At 31.9% G+C, this 19,714-nt stretch overlaps 1 protein-coding gene across 2 annotated transcripts; it reads left to right on the forward strand.

Annotated features, from left to right (window-relative positions):
* Positions 1–7,571: 7,571 nt before the first annotated feature.
* Positions 7,572–14,322, forward strand: LOC123219323 (obg-like ATPase 1). 2 transcript variants are annotated; one of them, XM_044641214.1, is made up of 13 exons: positions 7,572–7,792; positions 8,250–8,417; positions 8,512–8,635; positions 9,185–9,276; positions 10,083–10,181; positions 10,308–10,421; positions 10,887–10,951; positions 11,078–11,194; positions 11,793–11,868; positions 12,625–12,717; positions 13,188–13,238; positions 13,935–14,053; positions 14,188–14,322. In XM_044641214.1, the coding sequence occupies exons 1-12, from the start codon at positions 7,706–7,708 to the stop codon at positions 14,031–14,033; spliced, it is 1,185 nt and encodes a 394-aa protein (XP_044497149.1). In that variant the 5' UTR covers positions 7,572–7,705; the 3' UTR covers positions 14,034–14,053; positions 14,188–14,322. The 2 variants fall into 2 exon arrangements, with proteins under 2 accessions (XP_044497149.1, XP_044497147.1); XM_044641212.1 differs by having other exon boundaries at positions 13,935–14,322.
* The last annotated feature ends 5,392 nt before the right edge of the window (positions 14,323–19,714 follow it).

A 19,714-nucleotide genomic window follows, 5' to 3' on the forward strand; every position in this document is an offset into this window, starting at 1 on the left:
TAAGAATTCTAGTTTGGATCACCTATTCTATGTGAGTGGGAGATATTGGATCTGATCCACCCATGATGGGTCGATCCGATCTATTAGGGTTAAAATATCTAAATAATCTCTGTAGTTAAAATTACTCATCTGTCATTGGCAGTTATAGGATAAAAGTTAGCAACTGTTGAGACTTCTAAAGTAATGTAAAACAGAGGTTAGTGACTTCCTCTCTTCCTTCCCTGTAGAATATAGAATATAGAAAAATACAGAACCTCAAACTATAGAATCCAAAAAGTAAGAAGGCAAATTATGTTATGGATTATTATTCGAAACATTTGAATCATCAAACATCATCAAAGAAAAAGCGAATCGAATTTTGAGTATGCATTTTTTTATCTTGGAATTATTAATTTTTGTTTACATTTTGAATGAAGGATGCCCTTTGCTATGAATAGCCTATGAAGTAAGAATTTTGTTGTCACCCTCATTGGAAGTACCATTAGCAACTTCATAATTTTTCATACTATTATTTGACGTGTTTAAACTTTTATAGATCCTACTATCAAACATAAACTTTTTCTTCATGTCAGTTATCATTTCTATCACCATGTTATAATCGTCATCATTTTTTATGTTAAATCTAGGTCTGGATATAAGCCAAGCTAGCGTGGTCTCGGAAGCTAGCTTAGCTTGATATAACCCAATTCAAGTCCATTTTTTACAAATTCAAATTGAATCCAAATCATATAATATAGCTTGTCTGAAAAAAGAACCAAACTCGAACCAAATTGAGTTCAGTTTGATTTGGCTTGTGAACCACCCAACTCAAATGACTTAAAAAGTAAAATGAGTTACAATACCTTTAATTATTTAAATTTGAAGCCTTGATTTCCAAAAACAAATATCCCTTCTTTCTTCTTTGACTAATTGTCCTCTTCTGCATATATTTTTTCTTCCTCCTTTAATCATTTCTCTTATCCTCTCTATCTCTTTCTTTCACACAAGTAAGTGAAAAAACCATTATTAACTCTCTCTCTCTACTGTCTCTTTTGTGGATCTTCTCTTTGAGCTTTCGTTTTTAAACTGAAAACAATTTTAAAGACTCAAATCAATTGACATCTCTCTCTCCATCGAATCTTTCGTCTCACCATCTCTCTAGTTTGCCAGTGAAAAGTTTGTCTCGATCAGCCACGACTCCAATTACACATTTTTAGACTGCTATCATCGGCTAGTGCACCATATTTCATCCTTAATGGTATTATTTTGCCATTGTTTGATAAATAATTTGTAAACTTTATCTTCAACATTTTGTTCTTTCAAACATGTATAAAGTTCTGAATTAGTTGTTAAATTTAAAATCACACTTGTTTCCTGGATTTTTGGTTATGGTGAACTCGAACTTATAAATTGAGCTATGAACTTGAACTGAGCTACGAACTTTGAATTTTTCATTCAAACTAAAATAGAACTTTCCTTTAGATAATTTGGTGAACTCAAATTAAACTCGAGCTATCTTTAAAATCATTCGAGCCTAACTCAAGCCAGCATATGTTCAAATTGCATTTGGTTCGAATCCACTCCTAGTCAAATTTGCAACAATGTTGAATAAATTAAACAATTTATCAAACCTTTGTCTTTTAAGATTGGTGCTCCAACTATTATAACTCATTTTGACTTTGGTATGACACATATTTATGTTTTTCCTCCATCGCCTTAAAATGAACTTTTCTTGTACATAAGATATTTGCTTCTCAATTATCTCGACAATTGCATGTCGACATAGAATTTCTCTAAACTAAAACATTTTATAGTTATAACGAATACCATAAGTTGATTCATCAAAGCAAACTATAAAAGGAACACAATGATGAGTTTCTCTAACCATAACATCTTTTGCATTATAAATTCCATATAGGAATCAACCCTTTAGAATAAGACAATCCATAATAGATCGTAATAGCAACCTTTTGTTAAAATCCTTTGAATTTTGTTGTGGTATATGCACCCTTAAATTGTTTCTCAATTGGATAAATGTTTATACAAAAGATCCATGATTTGAAAGATTTAAAATTAGCCTCCTTTCTTTTTCCACTTTATCACATAATGCATTTTCATATTATTCTATAAACTAAATTAAAGTAGTTTTTGAATTGACATAACCATCAAAGAATGAATGCATACTTTCACTACACTGCATAGTAGATACACTTGCCTAGAAAGAATCCTTTACAAAAATGGGCACTCAACGTTGTCTTTCATTATATAATCTAAGTAGTCATGCATTGTTGTGAAGGATGTGTTTATCAATGAACCTGTAACCTTTCTTAACCATTAGATGTGTTACAGAAAAACGGTAAGAGTTTCCCTATTTTAGAGGGTCCGGGGAAATATTTTCTCTTTTTAATTATGCCATGTAACACTCTCAATTAACAATTCACACAAACCAGCCCTACCAATTGATTGAATTTTCATCACATAATCATAATAAATAAAATAAATACTTATTAGTAACCATCATAAAGATTATCACCCACATAAATTTTACAACCAATTTTCATAACTAACCATATATATATATACATATATATAGATATAACCATACACAATCACATATATACACATAGGAACCAAAATATATACATATCCACCAATATCTATATCAAGTATATATATATATATATATATATATATATATATATATATATATATATATATATATATATATATATATATATATATATATATATATGCATATATTTCCATATACATCAAAACATATATATTAACAAAAATATAGTGTCTTTCTCCCTTAGCCTCATGTCTCATTAGTGCTCCCCGGAAACTTTTGTTGTATCTCTTTACTTGTAAAATATTAAATTAAACGGAGTGAGCGACCATGGCTCAGTAAGAAGATCATACTCAACACTTAAAGCATTTCACACCAGTACTAATCTCTTTTATACTCAGCGTGTCTGGGCTATTCATATATAAAATAATTGACACGGAACACGCATTAAACATATATCATAATTCTCTTATTTCACCCATTTATTCATTTCTTACTATACAAATATGATTCACTTGTTATGATTTATGCATGTATGAGTGTCATAACTTTTCTATTTTCTGATCATACATCTTTCTTAACTTTTTATCAGCCACATAAGCTTGCATGTATGATTCTAATGCAAATGACTTTCATAAAATATTTGCTAATTCTTTCTCTTTTTTTTCTTTTCCAATATTTTCATTGACCGCTCTAGACTACATATGACAGTACTTGCAGTCACCATACAAGGTACTATTCTCTCTTACACGCATATTTTACTTCTTTTTTTTCTTTGTTGTCCACATAGTACAACTAATATTTTTCTTTGCTATCCACACAGTACATCTAATATTTTTCTTTGCTTTCCACACAGTACAGCTGGTTGTCCACACAGTACAACCGATATTTTTCTTTGTTGTCCACACAGTACAACTCGCGTGTAAGGATTTTAAATATGTTTTCTATTTCCTGTATCATATAAGTCATTATAAAACCAAAAATACTTGTTTTCCATTTTCTGAAAACATGTATAACTTAGAAAATGTTTTACCTCTTTTTTTTTTTTTCTGAAATCATGCATATGCTATGATTCCTCATGTATGCATGTATAACCATAATATCAAATATGCCCATTCATTAATTTCCCTTATTTTTTCACTCTTTATCAAACATCATATTATTTCCTCATGCATTTATATATATCTCATGCATTGAATTAATTTCAAAATATACAATATAAACTTAATATAAGGGTTATTCCACATATCATGCACATAATTAAGTAAAAATTAACTTATATCACATAAAATGATATTTTTGCCCTTATGGCCAAAAATTACATCATGAATCCTAATGAATTTCTTTATCCTTTTAAGCATAAATCACCTTAATTCTAATACATTATACACTTATATAAGTAAAAGTTATTTAAATAACCTAACTCAAATTACTTCAAGTATGTAAAGTATGAAATTCTTACATTTTCTTTGCTATTTAGGTGATTTAAGTTTATTCTCCTTCTTTTCTTCTTCCTAACAACCTTAATCAACCAAAAATATAATCATCCATCAAAACTCTAAATTTCACATATCTTAAAAATTAAATTTTTTACCTTAGAATTGACCAGAATTGATAGATTTACACTTTTTATAACTGGAGCTCTAGAAATTATATAGTTTAGCTAGGTTTTTGGATGAATTTTGCTTAAGGGAAAAATTTAGTTCAATTCATGGAGTTCTCAGCTAAATGAAGAAGAAGATGAATGGGTTATGGGTTTATAAGCCTTTTGGACCAATTTGCCCTTAGCATTTTTCATAAATGACTATTTTATCCTTAACCAATTACCAAAAACCCTTAGCACCACCATATAATTTCAAGTGTGCCATTCAATTTTCATTCCCACTTTGTCCCTTAATTCCTTCTAAAATGACCATTTTACCCTCTTTGAAGATTATTGCTCATTTAGTAGTTTTCTATAATTCTTTTGCAATTTCTTTAAACAACAAATTATAAAATCAACTCTAGGGGTAATTTTGGAAGTAGAGTTTACTGACACACCTGAATTTGGATGTTACAAAACTATTTCAACGTTCTTCAAACTCATCACTTTTTAATAAATCATACACCATATTTTGCAAAGAAAACTAAACATACTTACATTCATAATAACTTCTTAATTTTTTAGGCAACTTCTTCATTATATGCCACAAACACCATCTATGTCGTATATTAGAGAACACAATCTCAATTGCATTTTGCATTGTCTTATCTTGATCAATAATTATTGCCTTAGGAGCACAATTCAACTTACATGCAAGCCAATATTGAAAAACCCATACAAATGTCTTTGTGTCCTCATTTGATATCAACTCACAACCACATAATGTTGAATGACCATGATAATTAACTCCAACAAAAACACCAAATGACATATCACATTTATTAGTCAAATATGTAGTGTTAAATGTTACAACATCATCGAATTCTTTAAATGCGGCCTTACTTTTTGCATCCACCCATAAAACATTTTAAACCCATTTTCACCTAAATCCACTATGTTAAAGAAATTTGAATTCTCACTTTCCATTTTAGGAAAATATTTTTGGATTATAAAAGAATCTCCAACACCAAGTTGTAGCCTCCTCACTTTTTTAATGTAGTTCATGCAATCTTTCTGTAGGAATGGCAAATCTCAACACCGCCTACTTTAACTATTAAGGAATTGAAATTTTTTTTTGGTCATATCACAACCCTGATATTCACTTTAAGCTTCCTTTCCACAAATGCATGTATTATTCGAAAGCTTTTAAAGTATCTAGTCTTGGCAAGACTACTTAGTGCATAGTTATGATCTAATATAACTGAACATATTGTCCATTTACAATATGAACAATTGCATGAATTTGAGTCTTACAATATGTTTTTGTCACTAGATGTATTTTAAAAGCATTCTTGTCGTTACTTCTAGCCTTGTCATGATAAGAACTAGCAACGCTACATATTTCACATCTTCATCATCGCTTTTTGTTGTAGATCATGTAATAGCTTCAAAACCCTTTTTATTTCTATAAGTTTTATAGTTTTGGACAAAATTATTTGATCAATCATAAACCATTCCAAGCTTAGGTTCCCATTCCTCTTCTAAAGTTATTGTATCATCAATTTCTTTCGAATGACTATTCTAATTCATTGATATTGAATTCGTTAGAATTAGAATAAATAATACTATAAAAACAGTTGAAACAAAACCCAAAAAAAGTTAAAATCATATTGATAAGTAAAAAGATTATTATAAAGAACTAAAAGTACACTCATAACATTGGAATGAGAAGAAACATTCTCAGAATGTGTTTGATTGCACTTTTCCATCTGGGAAACTCTAATGCAATACTAACACCAAGTTTAAAATTAGTGAATAAAGAATAACTAATTTTAACATTTGTCTGATTTTAACAGGAAATGAGATAGTTTACTTAATTCTTTCCCCTTACTGAGTAACTTATCTCTCACTTTCTTTTCTTTCATGATTGCAGGTACAGGTGATCGAGGTAGCTGCGAGGTAGAGTCAGGTCATCGAAGATAGATCCAGCTAAAACAGGTTATCTCTGGTTTATATTACATGCATATAGTCGCATGTTCTTGTTGACTTTTGACCTTTTTGAGATAATTATACAGTTGTATATGATTACTCTATGTTTTCAGATGAGTTTTCATATGAGTATATACATCTTTTGTTCACTTTTAGATTTTCAGTTTTCTTAGAATAATTTCTAAACACTTTTAGTGATGCATTCATTTTAAAGTATTTTAAAAGAAAAAAAATAGACGCTCCGGATATTAATTCGTAATATTTCTCCTTCGATGGGTAGTACTTCTAAGGAGGGATGTTACAACAATTGACGGTGGTTTCAATAGAGGACGTGGTTGGCGGTGGTTATAACAAATGACAGTTTGTTATATTTGAGGTACAGTATGCGTTGATGGTGGCTAGAGGAGTTTGTGGGATTCTTGCAACCATAACCTTAAGGAAATTGATTTAGAAAGATTAGGCATAGGAAATACATTTCTTAAAATATTTTTATACTCATTAGTCTTTTATATAATAAATAAAATAATATATTAGTATTTTTAATTATTTATACATACTAATTTTATCAAATATAATAATAAATTTATACTAGTAATTTTCATATAATCTATCTTTGTATAATCTTTCATTTTTAATAATAAAAAATCCAAACACACCCTAACAGTACTCATCATACAATCTATCAAATATATTTATGTAATTAAAGCTAGGTTTATATAAACTTTTAAAAATAAATATTGTTTTGTCGACCTACTTTGATTGTAGAAAGTCAATACTACATAAAGGTAGACATTACTGTAAGTCATACTAGATCAAGTTTAATATGGTTTGTTGTATTAATGGGTCATATTGTATCAAAACACGTAAAAATGGTAAGGTTTACGAATTATGTTGATTTTGAGTTTTAGAACTTTAACAAATTGATCCACCTGTTTTGATAAGTCACCCGCCATATTACTTATTATTTTTTAATTTATAATTATTTTAATTTTTTGTGAGTTTAATCTTAAGGCTTTCAACATAACCAATGATTTCGGATCATGTCTTTTTCTATGGATCGGGTCATGCTATCTATTGACCCAACATCTAGACATGTGTACATACATGTCATTATATGAATGACATGAAATTAATCTTGCTGAAGTTTGATTGAGTCGATAATCAAGGTAAAAGGTGCTGATTTTGAATATATGCTAGTGAATTTCAATAATTACATTTATAGTAAGCAAAATAAGTTTGTCACCTAAAATAACATTAGAATTGGGATAAAAGTCAATCTGAATTATTTAAAATTTGATCATAATTATTCAAATTCAAATTCAAATTCAAATTCAAGGGTAGATATAGTGAACTTAGAATTGGGGTGAAATAATTCATATTAAAACATAATTTTGACAAAATTATAAAAATTAAAAAAAAAAAAAAAAAGAGTTAAAAGCATTGTGAAAAGCCAATGCAGACTACAGTGAGTAAGCGCCACAAGCACGCACTCGCAGCTTCTCTTAAACAACCCTAGGAAGTGGAAACACTGCAGTCTCTAAAACAATCGAAATTTTGAAAGGAAAATAAAACCATAAATTGAAAAAATGCCTCCAAAAGCTTCAAAATCGAAAGAAGCACCTGCTGAGCGACCTATTCTCGGCCGATTTTCTTCTCACCTCAAGATTGGCATCGTAATTTTCTCCTCTAACTCGACACTGTCGCTCATTTTGCCTTTTTTTTTTTGAACTTTTAATTATTATTTCTGCGTTAATTTTGCTTGTGATTTCAGTTCTCATTTCTATTGATTTTGTTTGTGATTAATGAATACCAGATTTTGCCATAGTCTTGGTATCGTACTTGTATAAATTACTTAAACTTCTGTTTCGGCAATGTTATTAACACTGAGAGAATCTAAGAATTTTGGTTTTTGTTTTTTTTTTTAATTTTCTTTCAATTCTTAATTATGCTTGTGATTCTAGTTTCCATTTCTATTGAATTTGTTTGTGATTAAATAAATACTTAATGTTAATATCATACTTTTGGAGTTACTTAAAGTTCTGTTTATGTAATTTCATTAACACCGAGAGAATTTAGAAATTTAAGTTTTTTTTTTTTCAAATTTTTAATAATTATGGGTGATGGTTTCAGGTTGGATTGCCGAATGTTGGCAAATCTACACTTTTCAATACGCTTACAAAGCTTTCAATTCCTGCTGAGAACTTCCCCTTTTGCACTATTGAGCCTAATGAAGCTCGTGTCAACATCCCAGATGAACGATTTCAGTGGCTTTGCAATTTGTTCAAGCCTAAAAGCGAGGTTTGTGGCTTTTTTCTTTGGATTGTGTCGTTGTTTTAGGTTGCAGGGATGCGTGTGTTGTTTGTGTCAGTAATCTATTTTCGTTTATGTTCAGATTCCAGCTTTCTTGGAGATCCATGATATAGCTGGATTAGTTAGAGGTGCCCATGAAGGACAGGGGTTGGGAAACAGTTTCTTGTCTCATATCCGAGCGGTTGATGGCATTTTTCATGTTCTTCGTAAGATGCTTTTATTTGGCGTGTTGCTTATTGATGCTTAATTTTTGTGACTGGTTAGGATTAATAAATGGAGTTGCATGTGACTGGCTAAATTCTGTAATCTAATTTGTTCAAATTTTGAAATTATTTTGTTTGTATGTGCAGCTGTGAGTCTTCTTATTTTCTCCTGTTGATTTGTGGAAATGCAGTAACAATACAGCATTTAGAATACTCTAAGGTTTTGGTGTAACATATAAATTTTTTAAGTTCCTGAGTAGAGTGATGGTTTATGTTGTTTATTCTTGCATGAGTAGATCATGTGGTTTTTTTGACCTCTTCCTTAGTCATTAGTGAGATTCAATGGAATGAATACTGTCTTTGTAGATTATGTTTTGATGACAAAAACTTCCCTGTCTAATCTTCTAGGAAAATTCTTTTCTCATTAGTTGGATTATGCATATTCAGACTGATAGTTCATTTGAGATGCTTATCTGCTTATTTGGTTTCCTATTTATAAGTGTTTTCACTGTGAAATTCATCTTTTTTCAAATTTTAAATTATATTTTGTAGGTGCATTTGAAGATCCAGACATTATCCATGTTGATGACTCTGTTGATCCTGTGAGGGACTTAGAGGTCATTAGTTCAGAGTTACGCTTAAAGGTATGCCTATTATGAAATTCAAGCTGATTATCATGATCTTTGGCATTGTGTAGTTGGTAGATAATTGATTGATTTGAACTATGATGATAAGTATAAGATAGGCCCGCTTATGATTGTTCTAATTGGCTGTTAATGGGGACTGGGGAGAGCTTGTCAGAGATACAGATTTCTATTGTAGTACCTTGTTTTGAGATAAATATGGTTAAATGAAAAATCTCCCAACAGTTTCTAGAAGATATATGAATTTCCTGGTGAGGGTTATCATAATTATTGGTTTTCTTCTCTCTCTCTCTTTCTGTTAATATATTCTTTCATAGATATTGAACATGAATTCACAAGTTATATTTGGTATGTATGCAAAATTTACATGAAGTAAAAATATTCACATCATTATAACGATGCAAGCAACCCTTGTATATTGGGGGTTGTAAGCTGTTTCATTGTTCCATGTCAAAATTCTCTACAAGTAACATGAATTTGAGTAAACAAGAGATTCTCATGCCTTCCTCTCATACTAAAATTTTATAATTCTCAAAGATGATTTTAAAATTTGTAAAGGCATACTATCTCTTTGGGTACTAGAAAATTTATGATAACAATCTCTTCATTGGTTTTTTCCCCCCAAAATTGTGATTCTTGATTGTCGATGAATTTCATTTTAAGTATGTGCTACAGATTTTCCAGGGAACTTCTTTTGCTTGTCTTATATGTTATCATTTAATTGTATCGTTTTCTTGACTATATATGTGGTTACAAATCTTCCATTGAAATAAAAGAACTTGCTATGTGTTCTATATGACTTGCAGGATATTGAATTCATGGAAAGGAGGGTAGAAGATCTTGAGAAGAGCATGAAGAGGAGCAATGATAAACAGTTAAAAATAGAGCATGAATTGTGTCAAAAGGTTAGTGGTTCCCACGCTGGAGTAAAGATCTTGACTTGATGTACTAAGCTCTTTTTTTTTTTAATTTTTCTATTCTCTTCTCTAACAAAGTAACTTATGTATAATGCTGGTTCTGCGTATCTATAGGTCAAGGCCTGGCTTGAGGACGGAAAAGATGTTCGTCTAGGGGATTGGAAAGCTGCTGATATTGACATACTGAATACTTTTCAACTACTCACTGCCAAGCCTGTCGTTTATTTGGTAATTCCTTTTTCTTCCTATTATATGAAGAAAGCCCCACTTCCTGAATCTGTAGCAAGCTGTGCGTGTTGCTTTTTTACTCTATCCTTAATCCTTCTATATGTAGTTTTTCTTTGTTAAAAGCTTTCTGTGGACCCAAGTTATTAATAATATAAATCTATACAAGTAAAGCCATATCTTACCTTAAATTCTGATGTAGACCAAAAAGCCAGGAGGTTGCTGATTTTTTCCTTCCTGGGCTCATGAATTGACTTTGCTATTTATTTACATCTAAGAGCTTTTTCTGTTAATATAATTTTGCTGAGAGTTTGTTGCACCTGTGAATAGTGTTGTTACAGCCTTATGTTTAGGGGTCTTACGTATGTTTATGTTACTATATCCATATTTGAGTATCTCATCCAGGCAGTGACTTGTAAGGATGTGGCCTTGGTTTTTTTTCATGATCGTTCTTTCTTCTATACACAGGTAAACATGAATGAGAAAGATTACCAAAGAAAAAAGAACAAGTTCTTGCCCAAGATTCATGCTTGGTATGTTTCGTTTCTTCCTGAATTTATTTAAGCCACTTAAATGGGGTGCTTCATCTGAAAAAATACTGACTATTAGTGGTAAAATTCAATTTTCAAACTGTGTTAGATTGTATTATCCTTTTGTAGGGTCCAGGAGCATGGGGGAGAACAAATTATTCCTTTCAGTTGCGTGTTAGAGAGAAATCTTGCTGATATGCCACCAGATGAAGCAGCAAAATATTGTGAGGAGAACAAGGTACAGAGGTTAGTTCATCTAAACTTATCTCTCAACAATGAGGGGCCTTACATAAAAGTTTATAAAAAAAAAAAAGAAGAGAGGTGATGCCTACTGAATATGCATGAAAATATTGTAGCTTTAAGAAGGAACTGTATTTGACAGTATTATAGAAGTGAGCATTTGCTGTCTATATTTTCACAAAGTCCATATGAAGTTGGATTGATTGAGATGGAAAAAGGAATTACTTTGCTATCACAGGAGCCTGTCTCTGGAATAAATGATAATTGTGACCCAACTGTAATTAATTGATTGATTTCTTGATTTTCCTACATGAAAATTCTATCTTATGTAAATTTCCGTATCTATTGATTAAGGGAGCATTGGTATCCTTTCTTTATGAAGAATTTTCTATCTAAATTTTTACATTTAAGTTTTTCAAGAGCTTCTTGGATTCTCTCTCTTTCCATTCAAATAATTTGTTTATGCAAATTTGAAGCTTCACTTATCCATCGGAGAAACCAAAAAAAAAAAGTCTTAGTGGAGCGTTTCTTGAGTTTTTCAATAGAAACAAGAAGTAGAATTGTAATGAGTGCATGACTGGGTTAATAATCTTCTTTGCAACAGTGCCCTTCCAAAAATCATCAAGACTGGTTTTTCAGTGATTAATCTCATTTACTTTTTCACGGCGGGACCTGATGAGGTAATGTTGATGCCTTAAAATTTATTGTTGTCAGTTTCTTTCACGTAGGGCTGGATTCGAGCCGAGCTCGGCTCGGCTCGGTTCATATATGAGCGGCTCGAGCTCGACTCGAACTCAGCTCGGCTCGTTTTTTCTTATCAAAACGACGCCGTTTTGTATAAAAAATTTTTAAAAAAAATCTGCCGAGCTCGTTTCGAGCTCGAGCCGAGGGATCCAGCCCTACGTTTCACGTGTGTATAAACAGCAAGTTGTGGCACCATGGCCTTGAGATCAAATCTGTTTATGCCTCATTAATTCATCCTAGTGTATGTGTTCCTTTGATTTGATGTGATGAGGGTGATGCTTTCTGTCTCTGAGCTGGGGTGAGAGGTGAACAGCTCAAAATATTGATTTAAGCTTGCTGGTTATCTTTGGGGTGCATCTTGCTATTTGAAACTTTACATCATTCTGTTTTTGGTTACTAAGTACCAAACATAAGTTAATTTCATTTTCATGGTATTGTAAAGCAACTCCTTGTTGCAATGACTCAAAACTTATTTCTGGGTTTTTTTTTCAAGTTATTTTATTAAAATAACTCTTAGTTGTCTATAGGCTTATCTTCGTAGTAGGGCAATTGTTCTGGTTTGCATGATTAGAATCTTCTTTTGTAATGCACTCTCCTTGTGAGAAGCACTCTTCTGAATTATTTTCCTTTTGGATATGTTTCTTGAGATTTTCACAATAAGTAAATGTCTAAATCATTTTGCCTTTTTCCAGGTGAAGTGTTGGCAAATTAGACGACAGACAAAGGCTCCTCAGGCTGCAGGGACCATCCATAGTGACTTTGAAAGAGGGTTTATTTGCGCAGAGGTTGTTTCATGTCCATAATTTCTGTAGTGCATGTTCTACCTTGCTTCGTTACTGGCCATGCTAGCCATGTCATGCCTATATTGATTCAAGTCGGGAACCCTTGCAAAAACAACTGTTACCTTCACTACCACAATGTCATCCTTCTTTCAACTAATAGGCCACTTGTCCTCTGTAAGCATAAGATCAGCACTACCTGCCTCCCCAGTCCCCACTATTGCCAGTAGCCATTTCATCACATATAGTTTTGGCTGCATGTCATTCTCCTTGGCATGACAAATATTGTTGACCTGCTGTTAAAAGGAGAGATTTTTATTTCCTTTCAATGTTAGCTTCAAAAAGCTTGGAGAGTTTTATTTCCCAAAATTTGGCAGATGGTTATGCTTGATTTACACATCCCTTTAATATATATATACACACACACACACACACGGATTCTCCACATGTTACTGATTGGGTTTCATTCTGGTTAGGTGATGAAATTTGATGATCTGAAGGAACTTGGTAGTGAGGCAGCTGTTAAGGTACTTGCTATAATCTAAAGTTACATAGTTAGTGTCCTTTACACATCCTGCCATTGCATCCTTGCTGAATTTGCTGTCTGTAGTTGGGATTAATGTATTTTTTAGCTGAGGACTTGATAATATCTGAATGATCTTGCAAAAAGAATTTTATGATGAGATCAGATTAATTTACCCTAGAGTATACAAGTGATGGAAATGACCGCTGAGCATAGCAGACATCCCTGTTGAATTGGCATTTTCTACAGAGATGATTTTATTATTTATATAACAACTGGAGAAATTCTTAATTGACCTTACCAAAGAATTGCAATGAAACATAATTTAAAACTTGTAGTTACATGGAAACAACAAATGATCAAATTAGGCTATCAGCCCTAGGATCTGAATCGCTTTTGGCTGGGCTAGGAGGCTGTAGAGTCATCCATAGCTAAAAGAAAAGTAACTAGATATATAAAATATGTGGTGTTCAGTTGACCATCTGGGGTGTAGAATGAATGAAAAATGATTGCTTGTAAGATTATGATGGAATCATAAAATCTTATTGATTTCAATTTAGGTCCTTCAGAAAAACAATCCTTAATGTTAAGGCCATTGAATCCCCTTTTATAAATACTAGAGCTGGGATATTTTTTGTTTCATATCTTTCATTGGTGTAAACCTCTGGGAATTGTGATCCTGACTAATGATATTGCACAGGCTGCTGGAAAGTACAAGCAGGAAGGAAAAACCTACGTGGTCCAAGATGGGGACATAATATTTTTCAAGTTCAACGTTTCTGGGGGTGGAAAGAAGTGAGGATTTTACATGCCCAATAGGTAAAAGAATTACCTGGCTGGGTTTTTGAGATTATCAAGTTATTGATTTTGATCCAAAATCCTGTATTGTGTTGGAAAATACCTTTTTTTAATCCTTATTGGAGATTTATAGAGAATCAATCTTGTGCTCGTAGGCACACTTCATATATACATGTTAGTGGTTGATTGCAGACTCGAGAGAGCCAGCAATTAACATTTGCCTCACCGTAAGTTGTACTCTTATTTCAGTTTTGTTGTTGAAAATTGAACTGGTTATTTTAGTTGTGGAAGTTTTGTTGTTAGTCTATATGAATTGACCTCATGTCACGGCTATGTTAAAACATTAAATATAAAATTACTGTTTTGTCGCTGCCATTATCTGCTGCAACCAGCTGGTACGAATGTGGGTGGGCGGGCGGCAAACGTGAAGACTATTGAAAAGTCGCCATGCACAGCTGTTGGCCGCCATGCGTGACTTTGCTGGTGAAAGACACTCTTGTATGTATTTTAATTTTCATTCTCCCTTTTATATTATTTTTTTCTTAGAAAATTTCACGTTTGCTGCACCTAATTCTTAAATTCTACAAAAATAATAAAATATAGCCTACTTTTTTTTTATAATTCGTTTATGAAATCAACTGTTTTCATAATCGCTTTTAAAATTAGTTTTCCAAACACTTATCGTGCTAATGCAAGTAGAAAGAATAATCCCCAGATCTTTCAGTAACAATAGGAGAAGATTTCAAAACTGGAAATGAAACTACACGTACAATAAAATGCAGATTTCTAATAGATTTTCCAGTTAAAACTTTATATAAATATCTCATCTGCTCGGAGTTTTTCTTTCTAAGCAAATTTAAGAATTAAGATGCCCATACATAACCTAAAAGTATAGATAAACAATCCAATGCTTAGAACTGAGCCATCAAGCTAGGGGGGACAAAGTGAACAAGGTGAGACAATCATCGGAAACTGGAAATCTATATGTAAACTCAGCAAATACTCACAAATCTGGAATGCTTCTTTTATTGGTTAAAATTTGAAATAATACATTCAATCGAGATAATACTAACTTCGAGGCGCTAAAACCTCCACTGTAATCGCTTCAAGATTTTTTTCTCCTTTTCCTCCCATTTCCGGGCTTTCGTATCCCATTCTTCTAGCTGTTTCTTTCTCATTTCTAGTGCCGGACATTCGCGATCATTGCTTTCTTGTCCTTCCCTTCTAACCGTTTCTTAAAATGGATTTGGCAAACACAGCTGAATGTTCTTTCATTGCTTTATTCTCTGTCGGAATCATTCCCTTGTTTATTATGCTCCTAGGACTAATCCCTTCTCCTATAGACCATTAAGGAAAGCTAACGTAACACTGAACAACTACACTAGCACCCAAATTTGCAGTTGTCATTTGTTATTTCTAATTAGGGTTGGATCCAAACGGAGACAGTTTGGATTAACTTGGTGTTCTGCTTGATTTGAATTGAATGAAGCTCAAACTTCAAATTGACAATAATGTTCATCTTCCCATTGAAACTATTTATCATGTCATTAATATTATTTATCTTGACAGTATTCTCTGATGATATTTGAGATTAATTTGAACAAATGCTAAACTCGAATTGACTCAAATTCAGCTTAACTTCTCATTCAAATTTTCACTTTCACCTTTTTAGGTATCAAGGAATCATAATAGAAGTTCATAGCAGTATCATATTAATGAACCAACAAATTTAAATCTTGATTTCAAAAAAATTCAAAAGTGAATTGAGAAACAAAGATACGAAGAAGCAAGCAAACAATAAATATTATAAAAGAGTATTATTGAATTTGAAGAATCAAAAAATTTAACTGACCCAATTTCATGAACACCTTAAACAGTAAATTTTAAAAATTCAACCGCTTAAGAAAGACCTAGCAAACCCATCTTCCTCCAAATCCTTTAACTTCTTCAACAATGTTTGTCTGACATCCTCCAACACTTCCTTAAGCTCCACAATAGACGATATTATCTATGTATCAAATTTTATATTAAAATACATACACATAATATTACTCAAACACAAATTAATAGAAAGTTGAAGAAAAACCATCAAAAAGATCTAATAGTTCTATGTGTGTCATTAAACTCTCTCTTATACAAGGGAAAATGGGTGTGTATAGGTCTCTTAATCGAATTGGTTAAGCTCGAGATTCGTTTGTTTGAACTAAAAAATAATTTTGGATTGGACAAAATAGGGATATCAGACGGGCTGAACAAAATGTGTTCTATAAACATTTCAGACTCAGGCCTAAATTGCCTTTGTTTATACAGAAGCATTAACCAAACACTATTAATCTTATACAAGGGAATTATGCTTATAGTTCTATTAGTTTATCTGAATACCCATAAGACCCGATTATTTGACTCCAAAAATGCGGATAAAATTATGTGTAGTTATTTTGGGTATTCAAATAGATACACAATTATATGTATTGTTATATGATCAAGTAATTTTGAATTAAAAATAAAATAATGTTCAATCATATAATAATACGTATAAATTTGTATATATTTATGTATCTAAAATAAGTACATATAATATTACTCAAAAAATACATTTTGAACTTAACAAAATTTGAATATCAAGTGAGCTTGAGCATAATTTATGTTAAAAAAACATGGCCAAAGGACTATTTCCCACCCAAGTTTAAGTCCTATTCCAAAACCACACCTGTGAGGTTTGAAAAACTCAAAATCCTATCCATCTATTAAAAATCTCAGTTAGGATTAAGGTTAAAATCGTCTTTTAACAAAAAAAAACTAAAGTTTTATTATGTTTGCCCCCCCTTAGCTTGAAAACTCACAAATCCCCCCACTTAAAGTTTACAAAATCAAAATTTCCCCCTAGGGTTTGCAAATCATCGTCGGACACAACAAACTTTGTCGTCTCCAGTGGTGTTGGCTCTCCCTCCTGACTTAAATTTTCCTACCAATCACTTCTCAGCCATTGGCGAAGGCTAAATTTTGTCTTTATCTGAGACAAAGACAATCTACTGAAGATGATTTTGTCTTCGTCAAAGGAATTAGCCTTCGTCGGTGGCTGAAAAATTATCGATAAGGAGAGTTAAGTCGAGAGAGAAAGCTGACGCAATCGGAGACGACCATCTCTAGGGATGTTTGCAAACCCTAGAGGGAAAATTTTGATTTTTCAAACTTCAGGTAGGGGGGAATTGTGAGTTTTCAAGCTGAGGGGGTAAACATAATAAAACTTTAGATTTTTAAATTTTTTTATTAAATGACTATTTCACCCCTAACTATAACTAAGATTTTTAATAGATAAGTGAGATTTTGGGTTTTTCAAACCTCACTGGTGTCACTTGAGATAGAATTTAAACTTGGCGGTGAAATAGTCCTTTGGCCAAAAAAACATTCGGGCTCGACCCTAAACTGCCTTAGCTCAAGGCTTGATTAACCCGAAAATATTTTGTATACACAAAATTAACCAAACATGAGCAACTCCAAATGTTCTGTTTCAACTCCTCATCTATCAAATTCTCCTTAATCTAATACCATGCTTTTATCTTGAATGATCAGCTATGATATGTATATGCATTGTGCTTTGAAGTTTCACCCATAGCAGTAGTGGACCAAATGTCCACAAAAAACTCTTTAAAAGATAAGATATAAAATATTTATGATAATCAATCCTTCCAAAAATTGTTAGGGCCAAATTAATTGGTAATCCCATCCTAATTAAGACCAATAAAGGAAAGTAAAGAATCGCGAAAATCTTTAGAGATGGGAGAAGCCTAAATAGATTTTAAGAATTGAATATTATCCCATTCGTTCATATCAACCGTGAATCAAATTTATTTTACTCAAAAATTAATTTGCGAGTAGGGGTGTAATCGTTAAGTTTTAAAAGTTGTAAGAGCAATCTAAAATAGGTTTGAAGCCTAAAAGAACATTAATGAATCAAGTTTAAACAAAGATATGCTAGGGTTAATGTGTGAAAAGTTAATAAAGAAGTTTATGCCCTTTATAATAATATTTTTGAAAGATCATAAGACTATTCAATAAAAGATAGAGGTCTTCCTCAAATCTTCTTCAACAATGTTTGTCTAACATCCTCCAACACTTCCTTAAGCTCCACAACAGACGATATTATCTATGTACCAAATTTTATATTGAAATACATACACATAATATTACTCAAACACAAATTAATAGAAAGTTGAAGAAAAACCATCAAAAAGATCTAATAGTTGTATGTGTGTCATTAAACTCTCTCTTATGCAAGGGAAAATGGGTGTGTATACGTCTCTTAATCGAATTGGTTAGGCTTGAGATTCGTTTGTTTGAACCAAAAATAATTTTGGACTGGGCAAAAAAAGGATATCAGACAGGTTGAATAAAATTTCTGTTCTATAAACATTTCAGACTCAAACCTCAATTGTCTTTATTCATACAGAAGGCATTAACCAAACACTATTAATCTTATACAAGAGAATTATGTTTATAGGTCTATTAGTCTAACTAAATAGCCATAGGATTCGATTATTTGATGCCAAAAATGCTAATAGAATTATGTGTAGTTATTTTGGGTATTCAAATATATACACAATTATATGTATTATTATGTAATCAAGTAATTTTAAATTAAAAATAAAATAATATTTAATCATATAATGACATATATAAATATGTATATATTTATGTATCTAAAATAGATACATATAATATTACTCAAAAAATACATTATATTAGATATGGGTCCACCCATGATTAGTCGACCCGATTCAGTTTTTTTAGCTGTCAAAAGGCAATTATTGGTGGTTAATAATTGATAGTTGGACTCTTACATAAAGTCCTAACTACCTCCCCAAAACAGAGAACGCTATTGTGTTTTCACCAGAGAAAAATTCTCTCTTTTTCTCCTACAAAACCAATGCACAGATCCTGTCTCCTAAATGGAAATCAGTACGTAGGCAAATGGCATCGTGAAAATAAACTAACGTCAATACCATATGCCGTATTCAAAGAAGCTTCATCGAAAATTAATCTGGGTACACAAATCCTTATTTATAGAATTCATAGAATTTGATCCTGACATGTTTGATTACTCCTAACATTGGTATCAGAGTCTAGGATACGTATTTGCTATGTTTTCTGTAAATCGTATTGCATATATTGTGCAAATTAGAATCTGTATATTGAATTTTAATTTAAAAAATTCATTTTTGGGCACAAATTTAATTTGGCCAAAATTGCATGAAATTGGTGTTGGGAGACATGTTGGATGAATGATTGGAATGGTGTTATATGTTTTAAATTAAAAAATGATTCGAATTAACGTCGAAATCGATGAAAATTGACCCAAAACTTAGACCAAAGGCATGTTTATCTTCCTTACCGTTTTGACGGATTTTGGCACCATTGGTGTTGAAACTTGGAATGATAAAGCTCGTTGTCAACTAGGTTACAAAAGCCCCATGGTGTCGTCGTCAAAAAACGGCCAATGAAAAGGGCAAAATATCTACGGTTTATGCATAGATACAAATCGAAATCGAATTAGGAAAACCCGATTACTCGACCAGTTAGTCAAGACCCATTGGTCAAAGGGTCAACCAGGTTCAATCCAAACCGATCAATGCCTACTGGATCAGTTCACTGGTCAATGGTCAAAAGGTTGACCGTATCATT

Source organism: Mangifera indica, chromosome 6 (genome assembly GCF_011075055.1).
Source record: "Mangifera indica cultivar Alphonso chromosome 6, CATAS_Mindica_2.1, whole genome shotgun sequence".
Taxonomy (NCBI): domain Eukaryota; kingdom Viridiplantae; phylum Streptophyta; class Magnoliopsida; order Sapindales; family Anacardiaceae; genus Mangifera; species Mangifera indica.